Below are 26,759 nucleotides of genomic sequence, written 5' to 3' on the forward strand. Positions count from 1 at the left end.
AATGAGTCAGTTCAATGATCATATCTCTATATGCATCATCTATCTATGTGATTTAGCTAATGAGATCAAGTAATCTTTTTCCAATAAAGACGATCACGTAAATATTGATCTAACCGGATTACTAATGTCCAAATTAATAATCCTACGATCAAGAAAAAATTAAGATTTAATTATAAGAAACTCCACTCTCATTATCATGATCTCTATCACGATAACAAGTCTCAAGACCTTATTCGATTAATCAAGCAATTAATAATAACTATGATAAAAGAATATCAAATGCCATATATTTTTAGATCAAATAACGTTTACAAAAATATGTTCAAATCATCAAATATGAGAATGGATCTAGGGCATATCTACTATATTCTTAACAAAATGATCATATAACTTAAAATGGGAATCAAGAACCAGCCAAGTTAAAACGAAAAAGAAGACATAAGTACTTAAAATTCCTTCCAGTTTAAACCTGGAAATGAGTACTGCAAAATTACCCAATGGGAATGAGACTTTGTACGTAACTATAACTGTCTATGATATAACTCTTCTCAGGAAGTCCCTTGATTTCTGCTTTTCTCCAACTCTTTCTCGTGAAATCATAACACAAACACAAAATACCTCAAGTTAATTTCACAATGAATACAATCTCCCCATCGTTAGATTTGCAAAATGATATTTTATGAGGATATGATTGTATTCTAGACTGTATGTCATTCCATATTGAAGAAAAACTAATGATATGATTGTTCCATTGATCTTCTCTCTGAGCATTTTCTAAAATCCACAAGTCGGAGTATCCACTTAACTACTTTTCACAATCTATGACCGCTAATTTACCCTTTACCTCAATCAGCTTGTAATCCCACTTACAATGACGAGATGCATATATTCTACAATGTAATAATTTTGAATTGTTCAGATTTGACATCAAATGCAGCTATAGCAAGTTTGTAAACAAACCGATATATATAACTCCACTAATATAAACACTAGGCATGCAGTTCATCATATGAGGAGAAACGCTTTGAATCTCTATCCATGTTTTATCTACGACTAAAGTTAAAACCCAGTGTTTTCTATACAATTCTTGAACATGCTCTGCTGACAAAAGAACTTTGTACTTTTTTTTCTTTAGGTTCAAAACTTAATGAATAGTTAGGCCGAGAAAAATCTTTATTTAGGTCAGGAAGAAATCTTAGTTCTTTTGTACTGGGATTGAAAATTGCAGAACGTCGCACACCGGAGCCACATTGAATCAAGGGGTGTCAACACCCTTTTGCCGGCAAATTATACTATTTTGCTAGATAATTTTTTTTTTATTTTATGTTTATTTACTATACATTGATTCCACTTGACTTTTTGATGTATCTAATTATTTATATTTTGACACCCCTCGATGAAAATTCTGGATCCGCCACACACATGATCTTTCCCAAAAGCAAAATAAGCCATTTACGCAATCCAGACGAGGATGTGTAAGGGCATGGTGGTAGAGTTCATCAAATCACTATCTTAATGAAGTGCATAATTTATCATGATACCCATATTAATTGATGCATATTTTATTGGATTTGAGAAAATGATTTGAAATGAGTAATAAATACTGTGGGTGTAACAGGGAAAAAAAATTGTCTTATCTTGATATGCGTAAAGTGACAAGTAAAAATAAAAATTTATTTTTAGTATACATGTCAAGTAAAAGTGAACGGAGAGAATATATATTTTCTATTATAGGAAAAGATAAAGAGGGGAAATAGTGTTAAGTCTTTTCTTTTCCTTTTAAAGCGTTATGGAGATGCATTTAAATTTTTCTCACAAGTTAAAATTTTTATATTGTATTTAGTAGTGTATTACCTTTATAATATGACCCAATAACAGGGTAAAAGCTTAGGAGCACCTACACTTACACCAATTCAATAAATATACGTCACATATCTTAACCTTCGTTAACATTTTTATCACTAAATTATTGTTAATTAATACATATTCTCATGTAATTTTATGTCGTAACTGTTGTAAGTATATTTTTTTCCTCGCAAAAGGAATATAACTGGTTGATCTACTTTGATAAATATCTTCGGTTCCAAGTCAAACTTTCGGCTTGCGGGCTGAGGAACTGCAGTCAGACGCTTCTTGTAGTCGTCAAGTCGTTCTTGACAGATTAAGAGTATCATCCAGACATTGGAGATTATGGGGAAGTAATTCCTCGATTTTCGAGATATTGGGTTAGACGTCTGCCCATGGTGGAGTTTCCCTGTAACAAGATTTATCACGGGAGTAAAACATCGGGTGCAAGTAAATTATTACGCAATTACAAACATCTATTTCAAATCAAAAGTTTAATCCTTTATGTAAAAGGGGATCCAACACGTATTAACTTGCAGTTTTACAAATGTACAAGCTGTATGTCTAGTCTTAAGATAAAGTGTTGTATCCATAACATAGTGCATAAAATTAATTGAAGTGAAATAATCAAGGGATATTAAATTGAAAAATTAAAAGTTTCTGTTGGTAAATCTTAAAAGAAAATTGAAAGATGAGAATTCACATTTTTGTGAGCAATTTAACAAAAATATTAATTTGCTATTTAAAAAGAGCAAACTTTTCTAGAATATGTATATTTCACTACAATAATACTACAGGACGCCACTAAATGTTTAAGTAGCGACTATTCAATTGGTGCAACTACTTTCATTACTGAATGTTACTAGTGACGACAAATCAATAGGGGGTCGCCACAGAAAGTATACATTTGTTACTACCTTTATCGCCACAAAAGATAAACATTACATAATAATTCCTCACAATTTATGCTATTTTACATTTCTTTTTTAGAACTTTAAATGACACACAAACACACATATAAGAATTTCTCATCTTTAATTTCAACTTTTCTTTTTATTACTTTAAATCAATTTATTTAAAATATTTTAGTACTAGAAATTCTATATTTAACCACAAAAATACACCATGCATATTTGAAGATAGAACTCTTAAAACCCCTATAAAAGATATAACTAGGTACCACTGGTAAAAGTATTATTTTAGCAATTTTCATCTTTCCTCCAAAAGTTAAACCTTTCTTGGCTAGTTTAACGACGAAAAGTGTTACTTTATGTAACTACCGATTTGATATGATCGCGTTGTTACTTTTTTTTCTCTCATCGTGCATTTTTTTATTATTAAATAATCCTATTTTATCTTTTACCCTATCATTTTATAAAATAATTTTACCCCGTACCTTACATTTTCTTTGTAATATATTAAGTTTATTCTTCATATTGCTGGTGTGTGACGTCATGAATGACAAATTATATAATTTATACAAACGTTATATTGATTAAAATAGTACGATATAATATAATATAATACAATACGATACATTATAAAATAACATGTAACAATTATAAAGATAAAGCATCACAAATTCCCATCAATTATAAGTAGGAAATTAGAAGGAGCCTGTGAGCTAGATTTCCTGCTGCTGATTCTTTTGAAAATTAACAAGTCCCATAAACAAGTACTCAAAATCATCCTCTGTAACTATTTGTATATACTCTAATTGGGAGACTTTCTCGTGAAATCGTAGCACCACACCTGAAGTTAAGTTCACAATGAATACAATCTCCCCATTGCTGGATTTACTGAATGATCGCATCATCTGGAACGAAAGAAGCTTCGGGGTCTTGATTTCCATTCTATTCTCACTACACCAAAAGAGACTTTTAGTGGCAATATATTTTACTTGTAGCGGCAATATTTATTGCCACAAAAACATTAACCAGCAATTGATTAAATGCCATTGCATCCAAAGTCGCTAAAGCCTCTAGTGGCATTTGTGTCAAATGCCGGTAAAGACCCATATTTAGTGGCATTTATTTAGAGGCAATAATAATAGCCACTAAAGATGCCTTAAAAATGTGCTATCCAACTTATATTTTGCGTCTTTTGTTATTGCCAGTAAAAGTATAATAATTGCCAGTAAAGGATATGTTTAGTGGTAATTATTATGACAACTAAAATTGACCATAAATTTAACTTAATCCATATATTTTACCAAGTACTATTTTATAATATCAAAAACAAAAATTACAAGAACAATGTCTTACTACAAGAATTATCAAACTCAAACATGTCATTCATTTAAAACAAGAACTATCAAATTCAATACACCAACTCATATAGCAACTTGTAAAAGATGAAGTATCCTAATGTGCAAGACAAGTAAGAATGTGATATTCTTGATAGCTATCTTTGCGTGACCTTGAGGCAAATATTCTTGTGTAAGTTCCTGCATTTTACTATCAAACAGTAAGAATTTCTTGCAGGTAAAATGCATATCAAATGAGTGTCGAGCTGCTCTACTTGTTGAGAATAAAAATGTGAAAGAGTTAATGACTGGTAATATAATCTTATACTAGCAAATGCCATCACTCAGCTGGAAAGTATTGTCCACGAGACTGACCTTAAGGTATTGGATTTTACAACGATACAGTGTGACTTGTACTGACATCTCCAGAGATATAGGAGCAAATTTATGACATAACATCAGAATGTGGCAACTTGAAGATGATTCACCAAGTTATCAAAAAAAACAATCTGTAAAAAGGAAAGAACATGTTGTCACTTTCATAAATACATTCATGAATGATAAAATAGACATACTCGAGAAACAAGAACTTGCTATCACTTGCAGCATCCGTGGTGCTTAGGTTGCTTGCTCATTGCCACTATTGGCATCAGGAACCTAGTATATATCAAGACATATTAGATCACATAATTTTCTTATAAAGCTTAATTTTAAGAAGAAAAGTTTAAAACTTTGAAATTGAATAACCTGTCTAGTAGTGCTTCCATAGTTTTGAGGGCCACATAATTTGGTGGGAACATATTTCCACATGACTTGCCTCATCCATGTTAATTCTGAAACTAGCATATCTTGATTTTTTTTCATCAAAGCTATTTCTTCATCCTGTTTTTTGTTCAAGTCCTTTAACTCCTTTATCTCTTGTTCTAACTTATGTGCAGCCTCATTAGATAAACCATCATCAGTAATATTTTGTAAGGAAGATTTACCGCCCCATAATAGAGAAGGGGTTGGACCAAGTCCTAAACCACGGACATAACCACTTTTTTCATTTCCCAACACTTGAGAATACACATCTCCTTCCCAAGCAACACTGCCATGAGGTTGTTCATGAGATGTCTCGCTATTACTCAACTTCTCTTTCATCATGTCCTGACAGTAATTGAGATAACAATTTATGACACAATACAGTGGAGGACGAACTAACAATAAGATGAAATATTGTGAAACCAAACTAGCCAGCATTTGCACATATGAAAAAGTCAATGTTAGTTAACAAAGTTAAGGCAGTTTCTTACATAACATGTATTAACATCAGCAATTAATGCAAGAAAATATATTAGACATGGAAATGGAAAAGAAATAGCCGGAAGAAGAGACATAAAAGTTTAAGGATCAGTCAATCATTTAAAGCCTCTACAAATTATGATGCATTAGACATGAGCTAGTACATATGTTTAATCTTAAAAAATACAACTTATAAGAAATCTTACAACTGTATTTGAAGATTCCTCATCCAATGGTCTACCATCCTTACGCTTTGTATGCGTTAATATGTAAACTTGAGCACGTGTAGGCTCTATTCCATCTATAGCCTAATAAAGTTAAATTGATGCCAAACAATTAGATATCATAGAAAAGAATTATAGAATCTTATGGTATGTAATTTATACATTAATACCTTTTCATTCATCAAGGTTGCTATGCTTTTGGATCCTCCGGTGTGAGGCATCTATTGTTTAGCCCTACTGATTCTATTTGCTTGACTGCGCTTCTGTTATTGCAACACAAAAATACTCACTAACAATACTTAATCATATAAGATAAAATAATAATCAAATCATCTATTGTGCTCAAGGGGCTATATTTAAAAGGCAAAATTCATATTCTGAACCACCTGCCACAACGTTTGCAGCACTTTCTAAAAATATTTTGGTTGGTATAATGTGGGTGAAATGTAACTGGTAAAGACCAAGTAAACATTCTTATTAAATATATGTTCTTTGAATAAACACAAAAAGGTTCAAAGAAGAAAAACAGGACAGAGTTATAAAATGTAGATTCAACACAAAAACTTACTCACCTTTGCTTTATCAGAAAGCCAATACAAGACGAGACCAGTCCATTGATCCCTTGGTATGTGACTTGGTCTATTTTTCATCAAGGCATCTTTGCTCTTATACTTGGTCACATACATAGTCTTCAAATCACATTTATAGTCCTTCCATTTTTTCCCTATTGACTTTTTTACAAAATCTTCTCCACGTACTGGAATCGAGAACTTTTTCTAAAAAATAAAGCACGAGTTTACAAGAAAATATCATGTATAAAAAGAATGATACTTATTAAGAATAAAAATTGCATACCCTCACAAACTCCACCAATTTCTTCTTTTCTTCTTTTCTTCTTTGTCAAATACTCGCCAATCATTTATATTTAACGGTGTCAGTTCTGGGGTTCTAGCAATGATACCTAGAAAGCTAGCAAGCTTTCGACCCTTTTTTCCAATAGCTTGATTACGACTATTAAATTGCACAGCAATTGTCTTCCCTGATGGTAGATTCCAAACATCTTTTAGTAGTGTAGGCCCACAAACTTTTCTTACCTCTGAAGGACCTGAAACAGATTCAAAGGTCCATGATCTAGAGAAAATAGTCTTGAGCTAGAGAATTAACTCCTTGTTTTAGCAGAACCTACAGCTAGTGCAAAGCAATACTAAGAAAATAGTGGACTCAAAACTAAAACTTCAAAATAGAACCTGATTCATTGTTCTGCTCAGCTCCAGTACCAACAGAATTGTTCAAAATATTAGATTGATTATCATAAGTTTGGGCTGGAGAGCAATTCTGAGCATTCATTAATTGTTGAATATATGGCCGTACTTCTTCATCGTGATACTGTTCAGTGACCAATCTACTACCAACTCTGGTTTGCATATTTTGTTCTCCAAAATTATGTACTTATCTATTTTCAAGAACCTGCAGAAGTCATTAAGATAATTATAGTTTATCAACAGATATTCAGATATGTAGTGTCAAATTAAAGAAAGTTTAACTACAGTCAGAACCTATGCACTTTATATATAATTATGGTCCTAATTACATGAACTTAAGATCGTTCAATGCTGCACATTTATAGTTTATTCAACAGAACATACGCCACACAATAATATTTCACTGAAGGATCTGCAGAAAAAAGATAATGTACATTTTGAAACTCAATCCCTAAGTAGATCCAAGACTAAGATTAACCATTAGTTCACTGGACAAATAAAGAGTAAACAAATACTCATCCTAATAAAAAAACTTCAGTAAAGCAGCTCACTCAACACAAATTCATTTTAATTCCAACAGCAACAGGGCATAAGCACATCAGACTATTCCTTATCAAGTTTTGATTGTCGAGTTTACGACACATTCTAGTTCCACGATTTACTTAACAAGCTATAACATAATAAGAACAAATCTATGAACTACAGAAAATCTTACTTCTATTACATATCCTTATCACTTTCACATTCAATATCATTTTCTCCATCACCGTTACTTCTCTACAATTATAATAATAAATTAAAAATACTTTAGCATAAAAGTGAAAATAATCACCAAATTTGATAAGCTAGATCAATAACCTACATTACCAATGCACTACAAAATATCACCTATGGTGGTACTTTTCATTTTTAATTTAAATTTTTGATAAGCCACGGAGCTTATGTACTGTTTACATATAATTCTAAAATTTGATCAGATATGCATGGATGAATCCACAAATTGGAGGAAATGAGAAATTTTCATCAATTTGGCAGAGAAAACAATGAAACAAACATTAGATCTAGAGAAACCTCAGCAATTAACGACACATTACTGCAAGATACTGACGATTAAAAATCAAAAATAAGAAGGCTGACAATTAAGTGCTATCATTATCTCAATGACGCAAAGTATCATTACACATGCTAGGATAAACATTGACATACCAAATTGAGTGAGGAGAAGAGCGAAATATATAATGCATGTACCTGCGGCGTTACTGGAGGGAGAACAGATTGAAAATTACTAACTTTTAATAGTGATTAATAACTTTAAATTGTCCGTAAAACTCTTGAGACCAGGTTTGACTTATTTATTTCTGCCTTTCCCAACAAATGGTCATATGCTGCTAAAGATTGTGTTCCGTGAATACTTTAGCGGCAATTAGTTTATTGCCCCTACAAAATTGTCGCTAAAGGTCTATTTTGTGGTAGTGTCTGCATATGGAATTAGAACCGGTGAAAGCTTCTATAAATACAGATACACCCAATACGTCGAAACTCATTACCGGTGGATAAAGAAAAACCATTTCCAACAACAAAAATTAGAGCAAACATATAATAACGGATTCTAAATTGTAACCAAGCATCGCCCATTGGTTCTATACACGACTCATAAATAGAAAGTTTCTCCGGCCCTTTGCTAATCGGGGCTAACACTCCGAAAATTAAAAATGCCAAAATAGGAACAAAGATGGATATTTGTGATGACCCAAAGGTCATCTTATATTTTAGAACTCGAATCTGTGCTCTTAAACCTTAAAAATCTCATTTTTACCCTCCTCGATTTGCATGCGCAGTTCGGGCAGGTTTGCCGAAAACTTTTATGTTGAAAACTGATGAAAATAAGAATTTTTGCCTTAAAAGTTTATTTTAGTTGATTTCGGTCAATATTTTTGATAAACGGATCCGGATCCGTGCTTTGACGATTCCGGTAGGTCCGTATCGAATTATGGGACCTGGGGGTATGCCCGGAATCGAATTCGGAGGTCCCTAACTCAAGTTATGAATTTTTGATGAAAATTAAAAGTCTGAAAATTAATTATTTTTAAGAATTGATTGATATTTGGCGTTGTTAGTACCGGGTCCGTATTTTGATTCCGGAGCCCGGTACAGATTCGTTATGATATTTAAGACATATCTGTGAAATTTGGTGAGAAATGGAGTTGATTTGACGTGATTCGGACGTCCAGTTGAGAAATTATAAGTTTTAAAGTGTTCTTGAGAATTTCATTTGATTTGGTACTAAATTTAGAGTTCTAGGTGTTATTTTGGCGATTTGATCGCGCGAGCAAGTTCGTATGATATTTTTGGACTTGTGTGCATGTTTGGTTTGGAGCCCCGAGGGCTCGGGTGAGTATCGGATAGGCCACGGGTTGTTTTGGACTTGGAAAAATCTAGATTCTGCAGATTCTGGTGTCTGTCATATCCTTCTTCGTATTCGCGAAGGTCCTCTCGCGAACGCGAAGAGTAATCTGATGAGGCTGAGACTTCTTCTTCGCGAACGCAAAGGCCTGGTCGCGAATGCGAAGTGATGGGGGATTTACCCTTCGCGAACGCGACCGGCTCAACGCGAAGCATGTGGGGACCTGGGGGGGGGAGGGGGGGTTGGTCGTTCCTTCAGCGCGAACGCGAGACATTCCTCGCAAACGCGAAGGCCAGAGAGGAGTGATCACCGCGAACGCGAGCTGGGCCTCGCGAAGGCTTGGCAGTTAGTACCCTTCGCGAACGCGACAGTGCTCTCGCGAACGCGATGAACACTGTCGCCCAGCACTTAACAGAATCCAAAACGGGATTTTTGCTAAAAAACTCATTTTTCTCAAAAACCAAACGGTGAGGGGCGATTTTTCAAGAGTCATAACTTCCCCAAATTGTTGGTAAGTAATTCTAAACCATTTTCTTTCAATTACCCATTACATTTCTTGAATTTTCAACCTAAAATCTAGAATTTTCATGGTAGAATTAGGGGTTAGGGTAGAAAATATGAATTTCGGGAATTTGGGGATTTCGACCTCAATTTGAGGTCGGATTCCAAAACTAATTATATATTCGGGCTCGGGAGTGAATGGGTAAAAGGATTTTGGTCCGAACCTCGAATTTTGACCAAGCGGGCCCGGGGTCGATTTTTTCGACTTTTTGGAGGAAAATTTGGGAAGTTTAATTTATGCAATATAATTGATTCCTTTAGCAATATTTGATATTATTGAGTCATTTTTAATAGATACGAGTGGTTTGGAGGTGAATTCCAAAGGAAAAGTTGTGATTGAGAATTAAGTGGCCTTCGGAGCGAGGTGAGTGTTGTGTCTAACCCTAACTTGAGGGAATTAGGAACCTTAGATTATTTGCTAAGTGAAATTCATGTGAGCGGCGTATATGTGAGGTGACGAGTACTTATGCGCCGCCAATTTACCTGTTTTTCCATGTTTCTCTGTTTTTTTCTGATATTGTCTCATTCCTATGCCAAATTGCTACGTGTTATACTAGTGTTGTTTAAATTATCGTTCTTATCATGTTTACGGATTTTTCTGGTGATAATTGAGTTTTTATTTCAAAGTTAAGATTGATATTATGGAACCAAATGTTAAAGTAAGGTTTTTACTTGTTATTCTATCTCCCTGTTATTATTTATGCATTGCATCATGGTAAGGGAGGGTATTAATACACGAAGGGTGATACCGTGCCGTATTGTGAGTATTAATGCACGAAGGGTGATGCCGTGCCATATTGTGAGTGTTAATGCACGAAGGGTGATGCCGTGCCATATTGTGAGTGTTAATGCACGAAGGGTGATGCCGTGCGGCCCGTGCCATATGGTGAGTGTTAATATACGAAGGGTGATGCCGTGCCATCATATGAGAGTAAAAGTAAGAAGGGTGATGCCGTGCCGTTTCTATTAATTTTATGATGAGATTGAGAGTAAAAGCACGAAGGGTGATGTCGTGCATTCTTTTTTACTGTATTCACTATTCATGTTGATTCATGGTATATTAACTGCTACGGTGATCATTCTGTTGTAGTTCTTTATCTTGTATCTCCCTCAGTATGTCTCCCCTCCTGACATTTCCTGTTTAGTTCTTCATTCCTGTTATTTGCGTATACACTGTTAAATTGTACATGTTGATTGTAAGTGTCTTGCCTTAGCCTCGTCACTACTTCGTCGAGGTTAGGCTCGACACTTACCAGTATATGGGGTCGGTTGTACTGATGCTGCACTCTGCACTTTCTGTGCAGATTTTGATACCGGCTCAGGTTGATAGAGATTTGTTATTGATCCGCTGTCCGAAGACTCAAGGTAGATCTGTCGGCGTTCACAGACCTTGAAGTCCCCGTCTATCTTTTTTTGTCCTACTGTTTTCTTTCATTCAGACAGTTATATTTCTTTCAGACTATTATTTGTAGTAAATTCTAGAATGCTCGTGAATTGTGACTCCAGATCCGGGTGGAAGTAATTAATACAGATTTATAATATTCCGCACTTGTTATATTTTATCGTAGTTAATTATTGCTAATTACTGAACGAAAATAAGGAATTGGTAAATGATTCTCTAACGTTGGCCTGCCTAGTAAGTGAAATGTTAGGCGCCATCACGGTCCCGTCGGTAAAAAATTTCGGGTCGTGATAGTTGGTATCAGAGCACTATGTTGCCTAGGTCTCACGATTCACGAGCAAGCTTAGTAGAGTCTGGAGGATCGATACGGAGACGCCTGTGCTTATCTTCCAGAGGCTATGAAGTTTAGGAACAAGTTTCACTTATATTCTTCTTTGTCGTGCGATTTTTCTTTCTCAATTCTGATTGAACTCTTCTACTCTTATTCTCTCGTAGATGGCGAGAACACGTACCGCTTTCTCAGTTGAGCAACAGCCAAAGCCTCCAGTGATAGCTCCTACGAGGGGCAGAGGTCGAGGCCGAGGCAGGGGCAGGGCTCAGCTTAGGGCCCGAGCAGCAGCCCCAGCAGTGGAGCCTCAGATAGAGATTGACGTGGAGGTTCCAGCCCAGACTGTTCCTGTCAGTCCAGCTCAGGTTCCGGAGGGGTTCATTGCTACCCCAATACTTCAGGACGCTTTGGTCCGTTTGGTGGGCCTTATGGAGAGTGTGGCCCAGACTGGCGCATTTCCCATGGCACCAGCAGTCTCTCAGGCTAGAGGAGGAGCCCATACTCCTACCACTCCCGCTCCGGAGCAGATAGCTCCCCAGTATCAGGCTCCAGCAGCTCAGCCAATCGGATTAGTTTAGCCAGTTATTGCGGCGCAGGTCGGAGATGGGCCAGTTATGTCTTCTGAGGCTTTATGGAGATTGGACAGGTTTACCAAGCTCTTTCCTGTTCACTTCAGTGGTGCTCCTTCAGAGGACCCCCAGGAGTATCTTGACAGCTGTCACGAGGTTCTACGGAACATGGGTATAGTGGAGACCAATGGGGTCAATTTTGCTGCATTTCAGAAGACTGGTTCCGCCAACAAATGATGGAGAGATTACTTGTTGACCAGACCAGCTGGGTCGCCTGATCTTACTTGGGACCAGTTCTCTCAGCTCTTCATAGAGAAGTTTCTGCCTATCACATTGAGAGAGGAGCATCGCCGTCAGTTTGAGCATCTCCAACAGGGCGGTATGACTGTTACTCAGTATAAGACCCGTTTTGTGGATTTGGCCCGTCATGCCATTCTTCTGCTTCCCACCGAGAGAGAGGGGGTGAGGAGGTTTATTGATGGACTTGCTCAGCCTATCAGATTGCAGATGGCTAAGGAGACTGGGAGTGAGATTTCTTTTCAGGCGGCTGCTAATGTCACCAGACGAATCGAGATGGTTCTTACTCAGGGAGGTCAGAGGTCTGACAAGAGGCCTCGTCATTCCGGTGAGTTCAGCGATGCCTCATCTAGAGGCAGGAGTACTTTTGGTAGAGGCCATCCTCCCAGGCCGTTTCATTCAGTACTCCAGGCATCCCACGGTGCCTCAGGTGGTCGTGGCCCTCAGATGCATTATTCCGACCAGTTAGCCTAGAGTGTATTATCACCTCCTATTAGTGCACCTCCACTCCAGAGTTATCAGGGTGGTTATTCAGGTCGACAAGGTCAGTTTCAGGGTCAGTAGTCACAACAGCCGAGGTTATGTTATACTTGTGGTGATCCGAGGCACGTTGCTAGATTTTGCCCTCGGGCAACGGACAGTTCACAACATCAGAGTTCTCGTGCCATGGTTCCGGCACCAGTTGCTGCACCACCTGCTCAGCCAACCAGAGGCAGGGGTCAGGCAGCCAGAGGTAGGGTCCAGATAGTTAGAGGTGGAGGTCAGGCCATTAGAGGTAGAGACCAGCAAGCTAGAGACCGTCCCAGGGACGTAGTTCAAGGTGGTGGGGCCCAGCCCCGGTGTTATGCTTTTCTAGCCAGGCCTGAGGCTGAGTCATCTGACGCTGTTATCACAGGTACTGTTTCAGTTTGCAGTAGAGATGCTTCAGTTCTATTTAATCCGGGATCTACTTACTCCTATGTGTCATCCTATTTTGCTTCCTATTTGGTTGTGCCCCGTGATTCTTTGAGTGCTCCTGTGTATGTGTCCACACCAGTGGGAGATGCTATTATTATAGATCGTGTTTATCGTTCGTGTGTGGTCACCATTAGGAGTCTTGAGACTCGTGTAGTTCTTCTACTTCTCGACATGGTTGATTTTGATGTCATACTGGGTATGGATTGGCTGTCATCTTATCATGCTATATTAGATTGTCACGCCAAGACGGTGACCTTAGCCTTACAGGGTTGCCTCGATTAGAGTGTAGAGGGAATCTTGGCCATTCTGCCAGCAGGGTTATCTCTTATGTGAAGGCTCGGCATATGGTCGAGAAGGGGTGTCTAGCTTATTTGGCTTATGTCCGCGATTTTAGTGCGGAGGTTCCTTCCATGGATTCAGTGTCGGTTGTTCGTGAGTTTCCAGAGGTGTTTCCTGCAGACCTGCCGGGGATACCACACGACAGGGATATTGATTTCTGCATTGATTTGGCTCCGGGCACTCAGTCGATTTCCATTCTGCCATACCGCATGGCCCTGCCAGAGTTGAAAGAATTGAAGGAGCAGTTGTAAGATTTGCTTGATAAGGGTTTCATTAGACCTAGTGTCTCGCCCTGGGGTGCACCTATGTTGTTTGTGAAAAAGAAAGATGGATCGATGAGGATGTGTATAGACTATCGGCAGTTGAACAAAGTCACCGTCAAGAACAAGTATCCATTGCCAAGGATTGATGATTTATTTGATCAGCTTTAGGATGCCAAGGTGTTTTCAAAGATTGATTTGAGATCTAGCTACCATCAGTTGAGGATTAGGGCATCCGATGTTCCTAAGACAGCTTTTCGGACTCGGTTTGGGCATTATGAGTTTCTAGTGATGTCATTTGGGCTGACAAATGCCCCAGCAGCATTCATGGATTTGATGAACCGGGTGTTCAAACCCTACCTGGATTCCTTTGTGGTTGTGTTTATTGATGATATTTTGATCTACTCCCACAGTCGAGAGGAGCATGAGCAGCACCTTCGGATCGTTCTTCAGACTCTGAAAGACAGCCAATTATATGCTAAGTTCTCAAAATGCCAGTTTTGGTTGAGTTCAGTTGCTTTCTTGGGTCAAGTTGTATCATCAGAGGGTATTCAGGTGGATCCTAAGAAGATTGAGGCAATCCAGAATTGGCCTAGACCCACATCAGCTATAGAGATCCGTAGTTTCCTGGGTTTGGCGGGCTATTACCGTCGATTTGTGGAGGGGTTTTCATCCATAGCATCCCCGTTGACCAGATTGACCCAGAAGGGTGCCCCGTTCAGGTGGTCACACAAGTGTGAAGCGAGCTTTCAAAAGCTCAAGACAGCTTTGACTACGGCACCGGTATTGGTGTTACCCACAGGTTTAGGATCTTATACAGTATATTGTGATGCATCTCGTATTGGTCTGGGCACGGTATTGATACAGGGTGGCAAGGTTATTGCATATGCTTCACGGCAGCTGAAGGTTCACGAGAAGAATTACCTTGATCATGATCTAGAGCTGGCAGCCATCGTTCACGCACTGAAGATTTGGAGGCACTATCTTTACGGCGTGCCATGTGAGGTATTCACTGATCATCGGAGCTTGTAGTATTTGTTCAAGCAGAAGGAACTCAATTTGAGGCAGAGGAGGTGGCTGGAGTTATTGAAAGACTATGATATCACCATATTGTATCATCCCGGGAAGGCCAATGTGGTAGCCGATGCTTTGAGTAGAAAGTCAGTCAGTATGGGTAGCCTTGCATATATTCCAGTTGGTGAGAGACCGCTTGCATTGGATGTTCAGGCCTTGGCCAACCAATTCGTGAGATTAGATGTTTTTGAGCCCAGCCGTGTTCTAGCTTGTACAGTTGCTCAGTCTTCTTTATTTGAGCGCATCAGAGATTGGCAGGATGACGATCCTCATTTACTTGTCCTTAGAGACACAGTGCGGCACGGTGGTGCCAAGCAGATTACTGTTGGAGATGATGGAGTTTTGAGGATGCAAGGTCGTATTTGTGTGCCTAATGTGGATGGACTTCGTGAGTTGATCCTTGAGGAGTCCTACAGTTCCCGGTATTCTATTTATCCGGGCGCCACCAAGATGTATCAGGATTTGAGGCAGCATTATTGGTGGAGGCGAATGAAGAAGGACATAGTTGTCTATGTAGCTCAGTGCCTAAATTGCCAGCAGATAAAGTGTGAGTATCAGAGACCTGGTGGTTTACTTCAAAGGTTAGATATTCCTTAGTGAAAGTGGGAGCGTATCACTATGGGCTTTGTTGTTAGACTCCCATGGACTCAGAGGAAGTTCGATGAAGTTTGGTTCATTGTGGACATGCTGACTAAGTCAACGCATTTCATTCCTGTGGCAGTTACTTATTCCTCGGAGCGGTTGGCAGAGATTTATATTCGTGAGATCGTCCGTCTTCATGGTGTGCCCGTGTCTATCATTTCTAATCGAGGTACGCAGTTTACCTCGCACTTTTGGAGGGCAGTTCAGCGTGAGTTGGGTACGCAGGTTGAGTTGAGCATAACATTTCATCCTCAGACGGACGGGTAGTCCGAGCGTACTATTCAGATCTTGGAGGATATGTTTTGTGCCTGTGTTATTGACTTTGGAGGTTCTTGGGATCAGTTTTTGCCGTTAGCGGAGTTTGCCTACAATAACAGCTACCAGTCGAGCATTCAGATGGCTCCCTATGAGGCATTATATGGTAGACGGTCCAGGTCGCCAGTTGGGTGGTTCGAGCCAGGGGAGGCTCGATTATTGGGTACAGATTTAGTTCAGGAGGCCTTGGACAAGGTCAAGATTATACAGGATTGACTTCGTGCAGCTCAGTCCAGGCAAAAGAGTTATGCGGACCGTAAAGTTCGTGATATTGCATTCATGGTTGGAGAAAGAATATTGCTTCGGGTATCGCCCATGAAGGGTGTTATGAGATTTGGGAAGAAGGGCAAGTTGAGCCCTAGGTATATCAGGCCATTTGAGATCCTCGAGAGAGTGGAGGAGGTAGCTTATAGACTTGCGTTGCCTCCAGGGTTATCCTCAGTTCATCCGGTGCTCCATGTGTCTATGCTCCGAAAATATCATGGTGACCCGTCCCATGTGTTAGATTTCAGCTCTGTCCAGTTGGACAAGGATTTGACTTACGAGGAGGAGCCATTAGCCATTCTAGACCGGCAGGTTCGTCAGTTGAGGTCAAAGAGTTAACCTTCAGTTCGAGTGCAGTGGAGAGGTCAGCCTATTGAGGTAGCTACTTGGGAGTCCAAGTCCGATATGCGGAGTAGATATCCCCACCTTTTCACCTGCCCAGGTATTTTTCTATGTCTGTTCGAGGACGAACGGTTATTTTAGAAGTGGAGAATGTGATGACCCAAAAGGTCATCTTATGTTTTAGAACTCGAATATGCAATCTTAAGCCTTTAAAATCTCATTTTTACCCTCCTCGATTTGCGTGCATAGTCCGGGCAGGTTTCTGGAAAGCTTTTATGTTGAAAACTGATGAAAATAAAATATTTTGCCTTACAAGTTTATTTTAGTTGACTTCGGTCAATATTTTGGTAAACGGGCCCGGATCCGTGCTTTGACGGTCCCGGTAGGTCCATATCGAATTATGGGACCTTGGCGTATACCCGGAATCGAATTCGGAGGTCCTTAGCTCAAGTTATGAATTTTTGATAAAAATTAAAAGTCTGAAAATTAATTATTTTTAAGATTGATTGATGTTTGGCATTGTTAGTACCGGGTCCATATTTTAGTTCCAGAGCCCGATACAGGTTCATTATGATATTTAAGACATGTCTGTGAAATTTGGTGAGGAATGGAGTTGATTTGACATGATTCGAACATCTAGTTGAGAAATTAGAAGTTTTAAAGTGTTCTTGAGAATTTCATTTAATTTGGTGCTAAATTTAGAATTCTAGGTGTTATTTTGGCGATTTGATAGCGCGATCAAGTTCGTATGATATTTTTGGACTTGTGTGTGTGTTTGGTTTGGAGCCCCGAGGGCTCGGGTGAGTTTCGGATAGGCCACGGGATGTTTTGGACTTGGGAAAAATCTAGTTTCTGCAGATTCTGGTGTCTGTCATATCCTTCTTCGCGTTCGCGAAGGTCTTCTCGCGAACGCGAAGAGTAATATGATGAGGCTAAGACTTCTTCTTCGCGAACGCGAAGTGATGGGGGATTTACCCTTCGCGACCGGCTCAACGCAAACGCGAAGCATGTGGGGGCCTGGGGGGAGGGGGGTTGGTCGTTCCTTCAGCGCGAACGCGAGACATTCCTCGCGAACGCGAAGGCCAGAGGGGAGTGATCATCGCGAACGCGAGCTGGGCCTCGCGAACGCGACAGTGCTCTCGCGAACGCGATGAACACTGTCGCCCAGCGCTTAACATAATCCAAAACGGGATTTTTGCCAAAAAACTCATTTTTCTCAAAAACCAAACGGTGAGGGGCGATTTTTCAAAAGTCATTCCTTCCCAAAATTGTTTGTAAGTGATTCTAAACCATTTTCTTTCAATTACCCATTACATTTCTTGAATTTTCAACCTAAAATCTAGAGTTTTCATGGTAGAATTAGGGGTTAGAGTAGAAAATAGGGATTTCGGGAATTTGGGGATTTAGACCTCAATTTGAGGTCGGATTTTAAAACTAATTACATATTCGGGCTCGGGGGTGAATGGATAAAAGGATTTTGGTCCGAACCTCGGGTTTTGACCAAGCGGGCCCGGGGTCAATTTTTTCGACTTTTTGGAGAAAAATTTGGGAAGTTTAATTTATGCAATATAATTGATTCTTTTAGCAATATTTGATATTATTGAGTCATTTTTTAATAGATATGAGTGGTTTGGAAGTGAATTCCAAAGGAAAAGCTGTAATTGAGAATTAAGTGGCCTTCAGAGCGAGGTGAGTGTTGTGTCTAACCCTGAATTGAGGGAATTAGGAGCCTTAGATTATTTGCTAAGTGAAATTCATTTGAGCGGCGTATATGTGAGGTGACGAGTACTTATGCACCGCCAATTTACCTATTTTTTCATGTTTCTCTATTTTTTTCTAATATTGTCTCATTCCTATGCCAAATTGCTATGTTTTATACTAGTGTTGTTTAAATTATCGTTCTTATCATGTTTACGGAATTTTCTGGTGATAATTGAGTTTTTATTTCAAAGTTAAGATTGATATTATGGAACCAAATGTTGAAGTAAGGTTTGTACTTGTTATTCTACCTGCCAGTTGTTATTTATGCATTGCATTATGGTAAGGGAGAGTATTAATGCACGAAAGGTGATGTCGTGCCGTATTGTGAGTGTTAATGCACGAAGGGTGATGCCATGCCATATTGTGAGTGTTAATGCACGAAGGGTGATGTCGTGCCATATTGTGAGTGTTAATACACGAAAGGTGATGCCATGCCATATGGTGAGTGTTAATGCACGAAGGGTGATGCCGTGCCATGATATGAGAGTAAAAGCACGAAGGATAATGTCGTGCCATTTCTATTAATTTTATGGTGAGATTGAGAGTAAAAACACGAAGGGTGATGCCGTGCATTCTTCTTTACTGTATTCACTATTTCTGTTTATTCATGGTATATTGACTGCTTCGGTAATCATTCTGTTGTAGTTCTTTATCTTGTATTTCCCTCAGTATGTCTCCCCTCCCGATATTTCCTGTTTAGTTCTTCATTCCTGTTATTTGCGTATACACTGTTAAATTGTACAGGTTGATTGTAGGTGCCTTGCCTTAGCCTCGTCACTACTTCGTCGAGATTAGGCTCGACACTTATCAGTACATGGGGTCGGTTGTACTAATGCTGCACTCTGCACGTTTTGTGCAGATTTTGATACCGGCTCAGGTTAATCGAGATTTGCTATTGGTCCGTTGTTCGGAGACTCAAGGTAGATCTGTCGGTGTTCACAGACCTTGAAGTCCCCGTCTATCTTTTTTTTATGTCCTACTGTTTTCTTTCATTCAGACAATTGTATTTCTTTCAGACTATTACTTGTAGTAAGTTCTATAATGCTCGTGAATTGTGACTCCAGATCCGGGTGGTAGTAGTTAATATAGATTTATGATATTCCGCACTTGTTATATTTCATCATAGTTAATTATTTTTAATTACTGAACGGAAATAAGGAATTAGTAAATGATTCTCTAACGTTGGCTTGCCTAGTAAGTGAAATGTTAGGCGCCATCACGGTCCCGTCGGTGGGAAATTTCGGGTCGTGACAATATTATTAGAAATGCCCCAAAAAAATCATATTCGTAAAGTAGAAACATAAACGCACTCCTATGAACGTGGAACTTTCTAACTTAACTTCTTTTTCTGGTCATTCCGCTCTGTCGATCGATGGTAGTATAAGAGGAATCAAGGAAGAATTTCTTCTGATATTGTGGTTATGCCATTCTTTCAGAATCTCATCATGAGACCTAAGTATGCCATTCTCTTCGTCTAGAATGATCGAGCAGCATAGAAGCCTTGACTTCAAGCTTAGGTCTTTTTTTAAAAACAAAAGGTACTCCCTTCGTTCTAATTTATGTGAACATATTTGACTGGGTACGGAGTTTAAGAAAAAATAAAGACTTTTTGAATTTCTGGTCCTAAACAAGTCAAAAAGGGGTCCAGAGTATTTGTATGGTTATAAAAGTTTCTCATTAAGGGTAGAATTGTAAGTTTAAACTAAATTGTTACCAAATTTAGAAAGAGGTCATTCTTTTTGGAACAGACCATAAATGAAATAGGTTTACATAGAGTGGAACAAAGGGAGTATATGATATGATATGATTGTATTCTAGACTTTATGCCCTTCCTTACTGAAGGAAAGCTAATGATATGATTTCTCTCCTAGCATTTTCTAAAGGCGTATCCACTTAACCACTTTTCACAATCTATGACTGCTAATTTACCCTTTACCTCTATCAGCTTGTAATTCCACTTGCGATGATGAGATGCATTCCACAATGTAATAATTTTGAATTGTTCAGATTTGACATCAAATACAACTATAGCTTCGTAACTGTTAACAAGGTGATAGATAACTCCATTGCTGCAAACACTAGGTATGCAATTTATAATATGAGGAGAAACGTTTTGAATCTCTCCCCATGTTTCATCTATGGCTAAAATTAAAACCAAGTTATTTTTAGTAACACACTTGAAACGCATTAAAGACTTTGCAGGAAGCCATGAAAATATTTCAAAGATTATTTCTTGGGGAAATGACGGTTTTCTTCATGCACAATTCATTTGCTTTCTCCATTGCGGCTGAAGTGATTAGTAATGTTTGGAAAACCCTAGTTTCAAAGGTTAAACTTTTTTTCTCCTTTTGTTCCAAAACTTTTATTTGCTTTTGGTTTCTTTATAAAACTAGGTGAAAATAAAAGTTGAAAGCCCTTTTTTTAGGTCTAAAATCCTTTCCTTTAGGAGAATTTATTAGTTAGATTTCAGTTGATTTGTTTTTTTTAATGACTTTAGGAGTTCATTTTAAAATATACGTTCTCTATTAGGAGAAATTAGTATTAAGTCTTAATTCTTTCCTTTTAAAGCTTTACCGACTGATAAAGTCATTTAAGATTTTCTCATAAGTTAAAAATCTATTTATAATCATCCCATTACACACAAAGGGATCCTACACATATTAATTTGTATTATCGTCAACATATATGTATAGGGTAAATTGGTTTATATTAAATGATCGAATGGTAGCGTGACACATGGAACCGAAGACAGGTAGAAAGTAAATCGAGTAACAACCAGTACCGGGAACAACAACTGCAATTGACATCGGATAGACCCCGAAGGAAGCATGATCAGTGTAAGTAGATCGAATGCTTGCCATCGGATACCATTCAATAAAGAATATTCCCTGGCATTAAATGGGCAGCCGTTGCAGAGAATATTTGCATTCATGACATGCCGTTACATATTCATCAATGACCCCTTTATTGTCATTTAAGAGGTGTTTGATCCTAGGATCTTGTTTCCCTAAGTATAGTTATAAATAGTAGGCTCAGCAACTATTGTAACACAGGAAATTCTTGGCAAAATTTATGCTACATTCTATTCCCAAGCTCAATCAAATAACTTTATTTGCTGATTTATATTGTCCTTATTTCTGTCCTCGGAGGCTTGCTCCCGGAGCCAGGCTTGTCCTTTCTTTAGATTTTATTCGCTAAATCTTAGTTCTAATCTTGTTTATTTATCATTTCTGGATCAAATCAGATCGTTTATCTATAAACTACATAATAAATTCAACTGTATCGTTTTACGGGTAAACAATTTGGCGCCTATCGTGGGGCTTAGACAGTTACGTAATTGAGTTGACCCTTGCGTTTATTACTAACTTGTTTGATTCTTTATTCCTTAGCAAGAAATCAAAAATGGCAGCTAACGATGTCAACATCATGCACAACGTTAAGGGACATGAAAATCTGCCTCAACATGAGGATTCAATCAGTGACACCTGCAACGAGGGGGACGAGGCAACTCCGGTCCATAGAGGACAGTACCCCCTACATGTACGGGAGCCAACTCTCGATGATGCAGAAGAGGAACACGTTGCAGAAACAGTAAGAATCCTAAGAGAGCAACAGAAAGCCATCACGGGTCACATTTCAAGATAGGATCAGGTGACGACAGAATTGAAGCAAGCATTGTCCGGCACTTCTAAAAACCCAAATAGAAGATGCCAGGTTCCTCCCGGCGCTCCTGTAAATCAAACAGCTCAAAGAGTTGATAACATCACCCCGAGGGGTGAGGTCAGTTTTGATAGTGCCAGGGGGATCGGTAGCGGATCTGATAACGATAACAGTAATGACCCATTCAAAACTGAGCTCATGAGATTTACGAGGGAAATAAACGAACGGATCGATCATAACGCGAAGGAGTTTTGTACGCCCGGATGGATCACATTCCAGGCGCACCAACAGTTTTGAAGGGCCCAGATTCGAAGAAGTACACCAATTGTCGTTAAAGCCAAGCGCGTCACCAAAGTTAATTCTGAAGAGGTTCAAGATTCCGAACATACCGAAGTAAGATGGGACTTCGGACCCGCAGGAGCACATCTCAACCTATACCACGACTGTGAAGGGGAACAATTTGGCTCAACACGAGATCGAATCAGTCTTTCTGAAAAAGCTTGGAGAGGCCCTCACTAAGGGGGGCCTGACATGGTATTCACTCTTACTCGAGCACTCAATTAACTCTTTTGAAATGCTTGTAGATTCGTTCATGAAGACCCATGCTGGGGCCAGAAAGGTCTAAACTAGGAAGGCCGAGATATTTAGGATCGCGCAAGGTGAGTATAAACTGTTGCAGGAATTTGTGATCAGGTTCCAGAAGGCGAGGATGTTGCTACCGGCCGTACCAGACGAGTAGGCAGCAAAGGCGTTCACAAAGGGTTTGAACCCGATGAATTCTGACGCTTCCCGAAAGCTGAAAGAAAGCCTGCGCGAATTCCAAGCGACTACGTGGGCGAATGTTCATAACCGCTATGAGTCGAAAGAAGGATAGAAGATGATTAACTTGGGTTCCCGACATCAACCAAAGGACGGGACCGAGACAAGAATCAGGATAAGTTCAAAGGTAATTTCGATGCGGATCGACGATCTTCTAAAGGCCACTTCTTGCCATACGAGAGAACCGAAGGACGCGAAAGCAAAAGGGTTGCGGTCCTTGGATAGGATTGCTCTCGATAAATGAATTGTTCGAGGCCGGAACAACATATCATTGCAAGAAAATGAGGTACCGGGGGCTCGGGATTTCACATATCCCAGGTTGTCAGATTATAATTTCAACATCAGCATAGTGGAGTTGGTATCGGCGATGAGGAATATCAAAGAGGCACGATTCTCGAAGACAATCATATCTGATCCCAGTTAGAGGGATCCTAACTTATGGTGCGAATATCATGGGACTCACGACCACATAACTGGGGACTGTTGGCATCTGCGCGGGGAGGTGGCGACGTTGTTGAAGAACAATCATCTCAGAGAATTTTTGAGCGGTCGGGCCAAGAACAATTATGGCCATAGCCGGGATAATGCGGAGCCCTCGAAGATATAAGAAAATCATCCTCGATTGACTATCAACATGATTTTTGGAGGGAATGAAATCAACGGTGTAACCTTCTAGGTGGCCAAAAAGACAAATGTTTCAGTGACTCACAACAAGAGACTCCAGGAAGCCATCAAAGATGATATCACCTTCACGGAGGAAGACGCTGACGGACTTCTTCTGCCACATAATGACGCTCTAGTAATTTTTCGCAATGTCTTAGATTTTAAGATTAAGCGTGCTTTGGTTGACCCAAGAAGCTTAGCCAACATCATTTAATGGAGAGTACTGGAGCAAGCGAAGTTAACTGGAAGCATCATTCCGGCAACAAGCTCCTTGCCGGGTTCAACTTAGCAAGTGTGACAATTCGAGGAGAGATCATGCTGCCCACGAACACTGAAGGGGTTACCAAGACCATCTTATTCGAAGTGGTAGACGGCGATATGGGCTACAATACAATCCTTGGAAGGCCATGTTTGCATGAGATGAAGGTTGTGCCCTAAACATATCATCAACTGTTAAAATTCCCGAACCTGGAAGGAATCAAGCAGATAAGAGGAGATCAACCGGCGGTAAGAGAATTAAATGCAGTGTCGATTTCCAGTAGCAAAGGGAAAGAACCCAGCAAATAGCAATTAATGAAACCGACGCGCAATGAAGATGAAGGCAAGGAGTTGTCGGAATCCCTCCAGGTGCCGAGATACTTTCAAGTACCGGAGGAGACATACGCAACCAAGTCCACTGCAGAAGAACTCGAACAAGTGGCTTTGTTCGAAGAATTCTTGGAAAGGAAGTTTCACTTGGGAACAGGACTCAATCCCGAGCTCAGGTTAGGATTTATTAATTTTCTTAAAGCTAAAGTTGATTGTTTTGCATGGTCGCACTCGAAAATGAGAGGTATCCCATTAGAGGTGTTCGTGCACAAACTAAGCTTGGACCCAAATTTTCCACCGGTGAGGCAAAAGAAACGACCAATAGCCGAGGTCAGAAACAAGTTTTTTAAAGAAGAGGTAACTCTACTACTCGACATCGGTTCGATCCGGGAGGTAAAGCATCCCGAATGGTTAGCTAATGTAGTTGTGGTTCCTGTCACACCCCATTTTTACCTCACTTAACCCTCTTTAAAAGATATTAAGTGTTGTAAAGCTCAAAGGGGTTTTTAATCATGAAAGTGACAAAATATTTTTCAAAGGATTTTCCGAGTCGTCACTTGATATTTGGTTTCGGTGTGCCAAGTCACCATTTAAAAAATAATTTTTTCCCCTTAAAATACATTTAGACTCCAAAACTAGTTTGCACCAGCGATTCTAGGTAAGGGGGTTTATTTGACTCGGATAGAAGGTGTTAGGCATTCCTCAAGTCCCGTGAAAGTCACGGTTGCGTACTTGATCCAGTTGGCTTTAAAGAATACTCAAACTGAGGCAAAAACACACGAAAGAAAAATAAACACACAAGAAGCTTAAGGTCGTCCCCACCTAAATAATAGAAAATAAAATAAGAGGAAAATATTAAAAGTCTATACTATGCTCACTCCACGATGTCCGTCACGGCCTCTAATTACATTCACTACGAGACATACCCCGGATAAAAATATAAACAAAATCCACGGGGCATTTCACTGAGTATAAACTAAAGGGACGACCTCTCACATCAAAAGAAACTAAAACACAAACGTCCTAAAGTTTGTCTACCCAAGTGTGACACCTTAAAAGTTTGCCTACCCAAATGTGGTCGGCCTAAACATACTCTTACCGGCTTTAAACAATACAAAACAAAATGAAGTAACAAACAAAAAGCAATAAAGCATGAGTAAAAATAAGATATAATACCTTAAACCCAAAGCCGAGTCATATATGAACTTTATCGATCCATGTTTATATCTGATTCAAATTCTTTTAAATTTAACAAAGCCCCAATCCCACCGATACTTGTTTTACTACTCAAGCCACCAATAAATCTATTAACCTTTGTCTCTTAACGAGGACATTGCAACAGAACTGAAATCTCACTTTAGCTATTAAATGTATCCAACAAAAATAGAACTAAACAACATAAAAATAGAAATAATAATCAAGAGCACAAAAATCATCCAATTAAAAGACAAGGGAAAAGAGATGGGGCAAGAATTGGACCTTTGTGAGCAAAGCTTTCAATTAAAGAGAGTCAGCCAAGAATGAATTGCACCCAAAAATCGACACACGACGGAGACCTCTCCAGCAACCTCGACGAACCCACGAGTTAGGAGACCTCGATACCTAAATTCAAAGAAAGAACTCCATCTCGCCTACTCCTGCTAAATTTTGGCAGCGGGTTTAAGCTGGTTTTTGGTGTGAGTTTAATGGAGCTTTAGAGGAAGAAGATGAATGTGGTGAGGAAGAAGAAGAAGGCAGCTACCTTTCTCTGTTTTTGGACCCTCTGTCTGTTCCTCTCTCTGATGCCTCCCCACTCTGTTTTTTTCCTCTCGGTTTTTTGACTGAAATTCTAGTCGTTCCCCACCCACATCAGCACATTGCAATATCAACTTAGGACACAAGTCCCATACCTTGTAATGGACCATAACACCCACCCTCTATTTGCTCCCGTCTCACGTCCCTGACTTCCCCCTCAGTTGTTCTGCTCTCCCCCTTTGTTCGTTGCCCCTCCCTCCCTAAATTAATGAGATTGAATCCTCTATCTAAAATTATGTCTTAGGGAGAAAGAAACAATGTTGAGAGACCGCGTGACCCCTCGTCATGTGCAGGTGAATTGTGCACTGTATGTATTTGTGAATTAAAATAGTATATGATGAAAAATGGGTATGTGTGTGGACTGTGGAGTGATTGAGTGGATTTTGTTTTTGCCATTTCCCCTTCCTTTCTTTTCCGTTTTTCCTTTTTCTTCTTTTGTTTTTGTTTGTCTTTTCTTTCTTTCTTTGTCTTTTAAGGACTAACTTAAAACATAGTTATACAAATTACTAATTATCTAGGAAAATAGGTAATTTCAAAAATTATATTAGAAAAATCTAAATTCTACTTAGTATTCCCTAAAGACCTACAACTTGAAAATCACACTAATTAAACTAAGTAAAACTATTTTTGTGAAACTTTTCTTACTATCTTTTGTAAAACAAAATGTCAAAACTATATTAGTATTTTTCAATTTCATGGAAAGTAAAATAAATTAAAAGTAACTATATAAAATACCTATTAGCTAAAATAAAATAAAATATTTTTGTAGTTTTCATTTTAAGAGAAAATAAAGCAAAAAGGTCAAAAATAGGCAAAGTAAAAATATGATAACTAAAAGAAACATGTAAGCACTAAAAGAT

The 26,759-nt window shown here is 39.0% G+C and overlaps 2 protein-coding genes and 1 pseudogene across 2 annotated transcripts; all 3 read right to left on the reverse strand.

Annotated features, from left to right (window-relative positions):
• Window positions 1–291: 291 nt before the first annotated feature.
• On the reverse strand, window positions 292–3,863 carry LOC138902217 (F-box protein At2g40925-like; annotated as a pseudogene).
• LOC104085639 (uncharacterized) lies at window positions 1,913–26,316 on the reverse strand. Its single transcript, XM_070191932.1, has 12 exons — window positions 25,847–26,316; window positions 25,585–25,742; window positions 6,846–7,065; window positions 6,454–6,703; window positions 6,171–6,374; window positions 5,769–5,861; window positions 5,581–5,682; window positions 4,838–5,239; window positions 4,666–4,747; window positions 4,466–4,599; window positions 3,463–3,707; window positions 1,913–2,254 (listed from the first exon to the last, which is right to left on the reverse strand). The coding sequence occupies exons 6-9, from the start codon at window positions 5,817–5,819 to the stop codon at window positions 4,709–4,711; spliced, it is 594 nt and encodes a 197-aa protein (XP_070048033.1). The 5' UTR covers window positions 5,820–5,861; window positions 6,171–6,374; window positions 6,454–6,703; window positions 6,846–7,065; window positions 25,585–25,742; window positions 25,847–26,316; the 3' UTR covers window positions 1,913–2,254; window positions 3,463–3,707; window positions 4,466–4,599; window positions 4,666–4,708.
• LOC138902218 (uncharacterized) lies at window positions 5,941–7,023 on the reverse strand. Its single transcript, XM_070190061.1, has 4 exons — window positions 6,846–7,023; window positions 6,507–6,703; window positions 6,171–6,374; window positions 5,941–6,048 (listed from the first exon to the last, which is right to left on the reverse strand). The coding sequence occupies exons 1-4, from the start codon at window positions 7,021–7,023 to the stop codon at window positions 5,941–5,943; spliced, it is 687 nt and encodes a 228-aa protein (XP_070046162.1).
• Window positions 26,317–26,759: the final 443 nt, after the last annotated feature.

This window comes from Nicotiana tomentosiformis, chromosome 12 (assembly GCF_000390325.3).
Source record: "Nicotiana tomentosiformis chromosome 12, ASM39032v3, whole genome shotgun sequence".
Classification (NCBI taxonomy): Eukaryota; Viridiplantae; Streptophyta; class Magnoliopsida; order Solanales; family Solanaceae; genus Nicotiana; species Nicotiana tomentosiformis.